Here is an 11555-nt window from a genome sequence, read left to right as displayed (position 1 = left end):
GCGAGAGAGAGAGAGAGAGAGAGAGAGTCAGAGAGAGTCACAGAGAGAGAGAGCGAGAGCGAGAGCAAGAGAGCGAGAGACAGAGAGTCAGTTAGAGGTGAAAATCATTGAGGAAGATGTTCATCGATACAATAAAAGATTCAACCAGAAACAGAGAAATAGGCTGACAATGAGACAGGATGGAGACAGAGTAGAGAAGACAGAGAGACAGATGAAGAGAGATAGAAAGACAGATGGGAAATGGAGTGAAAGATGGAGAGAAAGAGACAGACAGAGAGACAGATAAAGACACAATGAATCCCAGATACAAACAGGAAGACAGAGAGACATACAGAGAGAAACAGAGAGATATACAGACAAGAGAGATGAACAGACAGAGATACAGACAGGCAGACAGACAGACAGACAGACAGACAGACAGACAGGTCTATCCTCACCAGACAGTCTCCTCTGGCACACACACTGAATGGATCAGTGTAACTGCATCTTGTCCCATCATGCATCACCTGATTCATAAACACCACCTCCCCTGTCTCTTTAGAGAGACAACTGAGCTCACACTTACGGTCCTCTAAACACACACACACACACACACACACACACACACACACACACACACACACACACACACACACACAGTACAGGTAAGTAGAGGTATGTATGTGTGTGTACAGGTGTGTATGTGTATTAATGTGTATAAATGTGTTAGGGTGTGTAGAGGTGTGTATGAGTGTTTAAAGGTGTGTATGAGTGTGTAAACTTGTGTTTAGGTGTGTAGAGGTGTGTATGAGTGTGTAAAGGTGTGTATGAATGTGTACAGTTGTTTTGAGGTGTGTATGAGTGTGTAAATGTGTGTATGAGTGTGTACAGGTGTGTATGAGTGTGTACAGGTGTGTTGATGTGTGTACAGGTGTGTATGAATGTGTACAGGTGTGTACAGGTGTGTATAGGTGTGTATAGGTGTGTATGAGTGTGTGAAGGTGTGTATGAGTGTGTAGAGGTGTGTTAAGGTGTGTTTGAGTGTGTAAAGGTGTGTATGAGTGTGTATAAGTGTGTATAGGTGTGTATGAGTGTGTAAAGGTGTGTATAAGTGTGTAGAGGTGTTTTGAGGTGTGTATAAGTGTGTAAAGGTGTGTATGAGTGTGTAGAGTTGTTTTGAGTTGTGTATGAGTGTGTAAAGGTGTGTATGAGTGTGTAGAGGTGTGTATGAGTGTGTAGAGGTGTGTTGAGGTGTGTATGAGTGTGTACAGGTGTGTAGAGGTGCTTATGAGTGTGTAAAGGTGTGTATGAGTGTCTAGAGGTGTGTATGAGTGTGTACAGGTGTGTATGAGTGTGTAGAGGTGTGTATGAGTGTGTAGAGGTGTGTATGAGTGTGTAGAGGTGTGTATGAGTGTGTAGAGGTGTGTATGAGTGTGTCTAGAGGTGTGTATGAGTGTGTACAGGTGTGTATGAGTGTGTAGGAGTGTGTATAGATGTGTGTGAGTGTGTAAAGGTGTGTATGAGTGTGTAGAGGTGTTTTGAGGTGTGTATGAGTGTGTAAAGGTGTGTATGAGTGTGTAGAGGTGTTTTGAGGTGTGTATGAGTGTGTAAAGGTGTGTATGAGTGTGTAGAGGTGTGTTGAGGTGTGTATGAGTGTGTACAGGTGTGTAGAGGTGCTTATGAGTGTGTAAAGGTGTGTATGAGTGTCTAGAGGTGTGTATGAGTGTGTACAGGTGTGTATGAGTGTGTAGAGGTGTGTAGAGGTGTGTATGAGTGTGTAAAGGTGTGTATGAGTGTGTAGAGGTGTGTATGAGTGTGTAGAGGTGTGTATGAGTGTGTAAAGGTGTGTATGAGTGTGTAAAGGTGTGTATGAGTGTCTAGAGGTGTGTATGAGTGTGTCGAGGTGTGTATGAGTGTGTCGAGGTGTGTATGAGTGTGTACAGGTGTGTATGAGTGTGTAGAGGTGCATATGAGTGTGTACAGGGGTGTATGAGTGTGTAGAGGTGTGTATGAGTGTGTACAGGTGTGTAAAGGTGTGTATGAGTGTGTAAAGGTGTGTATGAGTGTCTAGAGGTGTGTATAAGTGTGTACAGGTGTGTATGAGTGTGTAGAGGTGTGTATAAGTGTGTCGAGGTGTGTATGAGTGTGTCGAGGTGTGTATGAGTGTGTACAGGTGTGTATGAGTGTGTAGAGGTGCGTATGAGTGTGTACAGGGGTGTATGAGTGTGTAGAGGTATGTATGAGTGTGTACAGGTGTGTATGAATGTGTAGAGGTGTGTATAAGTGTGTACAGGGGTGTATGAGTGTGTAGAGGTGTGTATGAGTGTGTACAGGTGTGTATGAATGTGTAGAGGTGTGTAGAGGTGCATATTAGTGTGTACAGGTGTGTATGAGTGTGTAGAGGTGTGTATGAGTGTGTACAGGTGTGTATGAGTGTGTAGAGGTGTGTATGAGTGTGTAGAGGTGCATATGAGTGTGTACAGGTGTGTATGAGTGTGTAGAGGTGTGTATGAGTGTGTACAGGTGTGTATGAGTGTGTAGAGGTGCATATGAGTGTGTACAGGTGTGTATGAGTGTGTAGAGGTGTGTATGAGTGTGACCAGGTGTGTATGAGTGTGTACAGGTGCATATGAGTGTGTACAGGTGTGTATGAGTGTGTAGAGGTGTGTATGAGTGTGTACAGGTGTGTATGATTGTGTAAAGGTGTGTAGAGGTGCGTATGAGTGTGTACAGGTGTGTATGAGTGTGTAGAGGTGTGTATGAGTGTGTAGAGGTGTGTATGAGTGTGACCAGGTGTGTATGAGTGTGACCAGGTGTGTATGAGTGTGTAGAGGTGTGTATGAGTGTGTAGAGGTGTGTATGAGTGTGTACAGGTGTGTATGATTGTGTAAAGGTGTGTAGAGGTGCATATGAGTGTGTACAGGTGTGTATGAGTGTGTAGAGGTGCATATGAGGGTGTACAGGTGCGTATGAGTGTGTAGAGGTGTGTATGAGTGTGTACAGGTGTGTATGATTGTGTAAAGGTGTGTAGAGGTGCATATGAGTGTGTACAGGTGTGTATGAGTGTGTAGAGGTGCATATGAGTGTGTAAAGGTGTGTATGAGTGTGTAAAGGTGTGTATGAGTGTGTAAAGGTGTGTATGAGTGTGTACAGGTGTGTATGATTGTGTAAAGGTGTGTAAAGGTGCATATGAGTGTGTACAGGTGTGTGTGAGTGTGTAGAGGTGCATATGAGTGTGTACAGGTGCATATGAGTGTGTACAGGTGTGTATGAGTGTGTAGAGGTGTGTATGATTGTGTAGAGGTGCATATGAGTGTGTACAGGTGTGTATGAGTGTGTACAGGTGTGTAGAGGTGCATATGAGTGTGTACAGGTGTGTATGAGTGTGTACAGGTGTGTAGAGGTGCATATGAGTGTGTACAGGTGTGTATGAGTGTGTAAAAATGTGTAGAGGTGTGTATGAGTGTGTACAGGTGTGTATGAGTGTGTAGAGGTGTGTAGAGGTGCATATGAGTGTGTACAGGTGTGTATGAGTGTGTACAGGTGTGTATGAGTGTGTACAGGTGTGTAGAGGTGCATATGAGTGTGTACAGGTGTGTATGAGTGTGTAGAGGTGTGTAGAGGTGCATATGAGTGTGTACAGGTGTGTATGAGTGTGTACAGGTGTGTATGAGTGTGTACAGGTGTGTAAAGGTGCATATGAGTGTGTACAGGTGTGTAGAGGTGCATATAAGTGTGTACAGGTGTGTAGAGGTGCATATGAGTGTGTACAGGTGTGTATGAGTGTGTACAGGTGTGTAGAGATGCATATGAGTGTGTACAGGTGTGTATGAGTGTGTAGAGGTGTGTAGAGGTGCATATGAGTGTGTACAGGTGTGTATGAGTGTGTACAGGTGTGTATGAGTGTGTAGAGGTGTGTAGAGATGCATATGAGTGTGTACAGGTGTGTATGAGTGTGTAGAGGTGTGTAGAGATGCATATGAGTGTGTACAGGTGTGTATGAGTGTGTAGAGGTGTGTAGAGATGCATATGAGTGTGTACAGGTGTGTATGAGTGTGTAGAGGTGTGTAGAGATGCATATGAGTGTGTACAGGTGTGTATGAGTGTGTAGAGGTGTGTAGAGGTGCATATGAGTGTGTACAGGTGTGTATGAGTGTGTACAGGTGTGTAGAGATGCATATGAGTGTGTACAGGTGTGTATGAGTGTGTAGAGGTGTGTAGAGGTGCATATGAGTGTGTACAGGTGTGTATGAGTGTGTACAGGTGTGTAGAGATGCATATGAGTGTGTACAGGTGTGTATGAGTGTGTACAGGTGTGTATGAGTGTGTACAGGTGTGTAGAGATGCATATGAGTGTGTACAGGTGTGTATGAGTGTGTAGAGGTGTGTAGAGGTGCATATGAGTGTGTACAGGTGTGTATGAGTGTGTAGAGGTGTATATGAGTGTGTACAGTTGTGTGTGAGTGTGTACAGGTGTGTATGAGTGTGTACAGGTGTGTATGAGTGTGTACAGGTGTGTATGAGTGTGTAAAGGTGTGTTAGTTACCTTGCGGATGTTCATAAGGCAGCCAGGTGTGTTTGATGTTGTTGTGGTATTTGTTGCTGCGTTGTACACACTGCTGCGCTCTGAAGTCCTCATAAGGACCGGGACAGTCCTCAGTGTTACACAACTGATAATCAAACTCAGAGCCTGGACATTCACGTCCCCCATACGCTGGACTACACACAGACACGGACAGACACAACAGGTATGTATGTGTGTTAGACTTGCATGTGTTTGTTAGGTGTGTGTGTGTGTGTGTGTGTGCGCACTCACGGTGGGTTGTTACACTGCCGGCTGCGAGAGCGAACCCCTCCCCCACATGTTCTGGAGCAGGACCCAAACCTTCCCCATGGACTCCATCCTCCATCATGACCATACAGCTGGTCAGATGATCTCCAGATGCAGTGACCTTTAAAACACCACTACACACACACACACACACACACACACACACACACACACACACACACACACACACACACACACAGTTCAGATGAGATGAGCTTTACCTGTGTTCATATCCCCAGGTCTCTTGCTCATGGCTAGTGATGACCACCAGGGGGAGACAGAGACCTACAAAATGTAGAGAACCTGCCAGAGCCACTGGTAAAGTGTGGTATGGTGAGGTGAGGTGTGGTGAGGTGAGATATGATGGGGTGTGGTAAGGTTATGTAAAGTTATGAGGGTTATAAACTCTGACCTTGCCAGGTGCGCACTCCGTCCCATCCACTGGAGGTCCTTTCTTTGTCTTACAAAAATACTGATTATCAGGATGACTACACCACAACTGCTTACACGGATCATACGTCCTGAACTACAGGGGTGAAGAGAGCAGAGAGACAGAGGAAAGATTAGAGAGAGAGAGAGAGAGAGAGAGAGAGAGAGAGAGAGAGAGAGAGAGAGAGAGAGAGAGAGAGAAACAGAGAAGAGACACCAAAAACTGAGACAGCCAGACAAGCAGAGATAGACAGAAATGGATAGACAGGGATTGTAGCAAGAGGTGTAGACAGTCAGACAGACAAACGTCAGACAGACAAACTGATGTATGGATAGACAGACAAATAGGTGGACAGACAAACAGATGGATGAATGAACAGACAGACAGGTGAAAAGACAGATGGACAAACAGAAAGAGAACCAGAGACAGAGATAGTCTCAGCAGAAAACTCAGCCATTTTTAAATACATATACAGAGACCTTTCTATACTGTATATGTATAAAATATGTAATTTTTTTTTATATCAGGTGTGGACAGATGTGTACACACACACACACACACACACACACACACACACACACACACACACAGACAGATAGACAGATTGATGTGTACAATTGTTTACAGATTTGTACATGTGTGTGTGTACAGGTGCGTGTACAGAAATGTACAGGGGTGTACAGGTGTGTGTACAGGGGTGTGTAGGTGTGTGTAGGTGTGTGTACAGGTGTGTGTACAGGGGTGTGTACAGGTGTGTGTACAGGTGTGTGTACAGGGGTGTGTACAGGTGTGTGTACAGAAATGTACAGGTGTGTACAGGTGTGTGTGTACAAAAATGTACAGGTGTGTGTGTACAAAAATGTACAGGTGTGTGTGTACATGTATGTGTGTGTGAACAAAAATGTACAGGTGTGTACAGGTGTGTGTACAGAAATGTTTAGGTGTGTGTGTGTACAGGTGTGTAAGATAAGAAAAGATAAACCTTTATTCGTCCCACAGTGGGGAAATTACAGGTGTGTGTACAGAAATGTACAGGTGTGTGTACAGGTGTGTGTATAGTGTGGAGACGTACAGCTGTACACATGGTGTAACCAACACCGAAGTCAAAGCGACACTGTTCATCCATCGAGTAGTTGATACCCGGCAGCTCTGGGAGTTTGGGCCACTTGTGTTCAAACGGGTCGTCTAACAAACAATCATACGAACTGCAGAGAACACACACACGCACGCACGCACACACACACACACACACACACACACACACACACACACACACACACACACACACACACACGCGCACACACACACACACACATTTTATCATCTAGTGATAAGGAATAGTCCTGAGTTCCGTCCTGAAATACATGACTGCTCATCAGGGATTAAACACATCATTCACTCTCACATTTCTGTAAAGCTGCTTTGAGACAATGTCTGTTGTGAAAAGCGCAATAGAAATAAACTTGACTTGATTTAAAATGAGATTTTAATAACAGATCGGATCTGCAGAGAGATCAGACTATATCATGATTACAGATGGATGGATCTGTGGTCAGGAAGTGAGATCAGACGTGTAGAAAGAAACAAACTCACTCACAGAAAGAAACCAGAAAGACCAGAAGTTTACTGATCTATCAAACTGACCGAATACGCAGAGAGATCAGACTGATGGACCACAGATGACATCAGACTGACAGACAGGAAGTGAGATCAGATATTTCGGGGCAGAAAGTGAGATCACACTTCCAGGAAGAAGACATTAAACAGAAAGTACAATCTGAAAATAAGTGAGATGGTAAGTGAGATCAGACTCTTGAACAGGAAGTGAGATCAGATCTTACTGTAAGTAGCGGTTGAGTTCCTGTTTGCTGCAGCGGGACCAGTGGTATCTGTGAAACGCTGCCTGAACCAGAGGAGCCATAATGCTTCCCATACTGGTCTCATCTCCACACCGGTTCCCCTGACCATCATGTTCCATACCCAACCTAACACACACACACACACACACACACACACACACACACACACACACACACACCATGCCCATTAGCTTCCTATAACAATATTCCAGTAAATCCAGGTTTCCATTATTGAAACATGATCAATTTTTTTTTTCTTCTTATCCATTTATAGTTACTTTGATGTTGTAGAACTTCAGCCAATCAAGTTTCCTGTTCTTACTTATGTTACAGGATCTATAAACACACGTTTCTTCCACGAAAACCGGCAGTTCGTTACGTCATGTCACCATAGCAACCGCAAAGATTCATGAACGCCTCTGCCCTCTGTCTGCAGAACTGCACGTTACACCGCTACCTCTGACCGTCCCACAGCCCTGACACCGGAGACTCCTTCCACACGTGTGACAGCTGAAACCCTCAGCAGCAGGTAAAGAGGCGGAGACTCACACGTGGCCGGTTTCGTGAGCGACGACGAACGCCGAGGAAAATCCGTCTTCGTGGTTCAGCGTGCAGCTCCTCAGAGGGTGGCACATTCCCGTCACGGGGGCGTAACCTAAGCAACACAGGTCATGATGAACGAGAGCATGTTACACATCACAGAATGTTCTAGAAGAATGCAGACCGACTCACTCCTATATCACTCCTCCATCACTCCTCCATTTACTCCTCCATCACTCCTTTATCACTCCTCTATTTACTCCTCCATCACTCCTTTATCACTCCTACATTTACTCCTCCATTCACTCCTATATCACTCCCATATCACTCCTTTATCACTCCTCTATCACTCCTTTATTACTCCTCTATTTACTCCTCCATCACTCCTTTATCACTCCTCCATCACCCCTTTATCACTCCTCTATTTACTCCATCACTCCTTTAACACTCCTCTATTCACTCCTTTATCACTCCTCTATTTACTCCTCCATCACCCCATTATTAATCCTCTATTTACTCCTCCATCACTCCTTTAACACTCATCTATTTACTCCTCCATCACCCCATTATCACTCCTCGATTTACTCCTCCATCACTCCTTTAACACTCCTCTATTCAATCCTTTATCACTCCTCTATTTTCTCTTCCATTACCCCTTTATCACTCCTCTATTTACTCCTCCATCACTCCTTTAACACTCCTCTATTCACTCCTTTATCACTCCTCTATTTACTCCTCCATCACCCCTCTATTTACTCCTCCATCACTCCTTTATCACTTCTCCATCACTCCATTATCACTCCTACATTCACTCCTCCATTCACTGCTCCATCACTCCTTTAACACTCCTCCACCACTCCTTTATCACTCCCCCATCCCTTCTTCATTCTTCCTCCACTCAATCCTCTATTACTCCTTTATCCCTCCTTCACTTACTCCTCCATCACTCCTCTATTCAACCTCCACTCACTCTTTTATCAGTCCTTCATCCCTCCTACATTCTTCCTCCACTCACTCCTCCATCCCTCCTTCACTTACTCCTCCATCACTCCTTTATCACTCTCCCATCCCTCCTCCACTCAATCCTCTATCACTCCTCCATCCCTCCTTCACTTACTCCCCCATCCCTCCTACATTCTTCCTCCACTCACTCCTCCATAATTTCTTTATCACTCCTCCATCCCTCCTCTATCTCTCCTTAATCCATTCTCCATCCATCCTCTAATATTTCTGTACCCACTCTCTGTCCCTCCTCCACCATCTACTATCACTCTCACATTCCTCTACCATTCCACTACACTACTTCTCTATCTCTTCATCCATCCATCCATCCATCCATCCATCCATCCATCCATCCATGTGTATAATTTCCTGTGTTATTGTTGCTGCTGATTTCAGCCAATCAGATCCCAGAATAAAGAACTGATACACTGATACAGGACATGGTGCTAATGGACACACAGTGTGTTATTGATTCCTGATCTGTGTGTGTGTCTGTGTGCGCATGCGAACAGTGCTGTGTGCAGAAATGAGCTAAAGCAGAAGTCACAAGCATTTAGCTTTCGCCTTAGCCTACGTTCCTCTGGATCACCAGCTCACTGTCTCTCACACACACACACACACACACACACACACACACACACACACACACACACACACACATTACAAGGTCACAATTACACATTTACATACACACAAAGCCAAGCACAAACACAACACAACACACCCTGTGTAAGACACTCGACCGAGACATGTGCAGCAGCGACAGAGCAGAGCTAGCTTTCTCATTCTGTCCTCTTTTTATACAAAACATCTGGGAGAAGTTGCCATGCTACTGAACATCTGGACAGTCTTTGGCATGCAGGCGAAAAGCAGAAAAGTCTCACATATATGACACACAGACAACCAGCAGCTTCAGCATGAGCCAGCGTGAAACAGAAGAGATCAACGGAACATGATTGGTTTAGTGTTCCTCTGGAGCTCTGAGGAGAACGCTGCTGAGGAACTAGAAGAGATTATCAACAATTATTAGCATCATGCCAGCTGTCCATTATGAATAATCAGCATGGGCTGAGCCTTGTGATTAGTCAGGATGATGATTATGCAAACATGATCCAAAATGACCCTCACCTAAAGGAGTGTGTGACATCAGGAGATTGACATGAAGCTCAACATGAGGATTTCAGAAATATATAAATATGGCAAACTCTTGGTTTTCTCTCATCAGATTCATGAGGTCGTCACCTGGAATGGGTTTCCAACAATCTTGAGGAGTTCCAAGAGTGTTGAGTGCTTGTTGGCTGCTTTTCCTTCACTTCCCCAAAGCTTCTCACCTGGATTTAGATGTGGTGATTGTGGAGGTCAGGTGATCTGATGCAGTGCTCTATCACTCCCATTGTGTGTCCTCAATTCTGACTCAATCACCAACAGTGTCTCCAGCAAAACATCTCCACACCCTCACACCTTCTCATCCATGCTTCACAGTGGGAAACACATATTCAGGAACTGTCTGTTTATCCTCTGTACATCTAACAAAGACACTGAGCTTTGAACCAAACATCTCACATTTCAGTTCATCAGACCAAAGGGCAGTTTTCCACTGATCTAATGTCCATTACTCATGTTTCTTGGTCCAAGTCTCTTTTGCTTGTTGTTTATTTGAAGTAATGGTTTGTGTCCCAATATGACTCATGCAGTCTCCTCTGAACAGTGGATGTTGAAATATGTCTGTTAATTCAACTCCGAAAAGCTTTTATGTGAATCGGCTGGTGATTCTATTAAACGTATCCTCTGCAGCAGAGGTAGCTCTCTGTCCCCCTTTCCTGAGACGGTCCTCATGAGAGCCTGTTCCATCATAGCGTTCGACTGAGCTTCATTTCTCAAAGTAATGATGGATCTTTTCTCTTTTCTTAACGGAGTGTTTCCTGCTATAATCTGGATTTGTACAGTAGATGTAGAAGCACTAATAGTGATATTGACTCTGTACTCACACTTTCCTCTGCACAACACAACTGATAATCTAAAGCACATTAAGGAGGTAAGAAAAGTCACAAATGAGCTCTTGATAAAACACACCTGTGACCTGAACCCCATTCCAGGTGACACCTCGTGAGGCTGAGTGAGAGAAAGTCAGGAGTTTGCCGAGCAGCATAGAAGCTTCTTGGAGTTACTTTGGATAATCGAAAATAAAAACATTCTGCGTTCTTCAACACGTTTTTGTTTATTACAGAATTCCAGACGTTCTTTTATAGTTAGGATTCTTCAGTATTAATGCACAATGTTGAAAATAATATAAATAATCAGTGAAGAAGAAGAAGCTGCGTCCGGACTACTTATGGTGGTACTGTAGGGGGAGTGGTGGCTCCAGTGGTTAAGGCGCTGGATTACTGATCGGAAGGTCGGGGGTTCAAGCCCTGGTATTGCCAAGCTGCCACTCTTGGGCCCTTGAGCAAGGCCCTTAACCCTCTGTGTGCTCCAGGGGCGCCGTACTATGGCCGACCCTGCGCTCTGACCCCAGCTTCCAAGCAAGCTGGGATATGCGAAGAACAACATTTCACTGTGCTGTAATGTATATGTGACAAATAAAGGCTATTCTATTCTATTGTATGTGTGTTTGTGTGTGTGTGTGTGTGTGTGTGTGAGCAGCAGTGTTTGGCTGCAGTTTCTCATGTCATGTAGTGAAGGCTTCACACTGGGGTGTGACGTTTGTTCATTGGCCCGAGGACACGAACGTGTTTCTCCACAACACACTCGGTCTCCATGGCATAGCTGAAGCTTTTTATTTAAACATACAAATAGGTGCAAAAGTGTTTAATCTTTCAGAAAATAAAGACACACACACACACACACACACACACACACACACACACACACACACAGAGCATGTCCAGACATCAACCTGTCATCACATGCACAG

The 11555-nt window shown here is 44.5% G+C and overlaps 1 protein-coding gene across 1 annotated transcript in view; it reads right to left on the bottom strand.

Annotated features, from left to right (window-relative positions):
• Window positions 1–11555, bottom strand: part of adamts14 (ADAM metallopeptidase with thrombospondin type 1 motif, 14) — a 62338-nt gene that overhangs the window by 15874 nt on the left and 34909 nt on the right. Inside the window, exons 7-13 of the mRNA XM_083557394.1 lie at window positions 7649–7754; window positions 7082–7225; window positions 6313–6445; window positions 5223–5336; window positions 4796–4944; window positions 4526–4698; window positions 412–571 (exon numbers count right to left, since the gene is read on the bottom strand). Coding sequence (XP_083413520.1) covers window positions 412–571; window positions 4526–4698; window positions 4796–4944; window positions 5223–5336; window positions 6313–6445; window positions 7082–7225; window positions 7649–7754 — 979 coding nt within the window. The remainder of the gene's footprint in view (window positions 1–411; window positions 572–4525; window positions 4699–4795; window positions 4945–5222; window positions 5337–6312; window positions 6446–7081; window positions 7226–7648; window positions 7755–11555) is intronic.

Source organism: Silurus aristotelis, assembly GCF_946808225.1.
Source record: "Silurus aristotelis genome assembly, chromosome: 12".
In the NCBI taxonomy this organism is placed as follows: domain Eukaryota; kingdom Metazoa; phylum Chordata; class Actinopteri; order Siluriformes; family Siluridae; genus Silurus; species Silurus aristotelis.
This window is presented reverse-complemented; position numbering and strand designations above follow the sequence as displayed.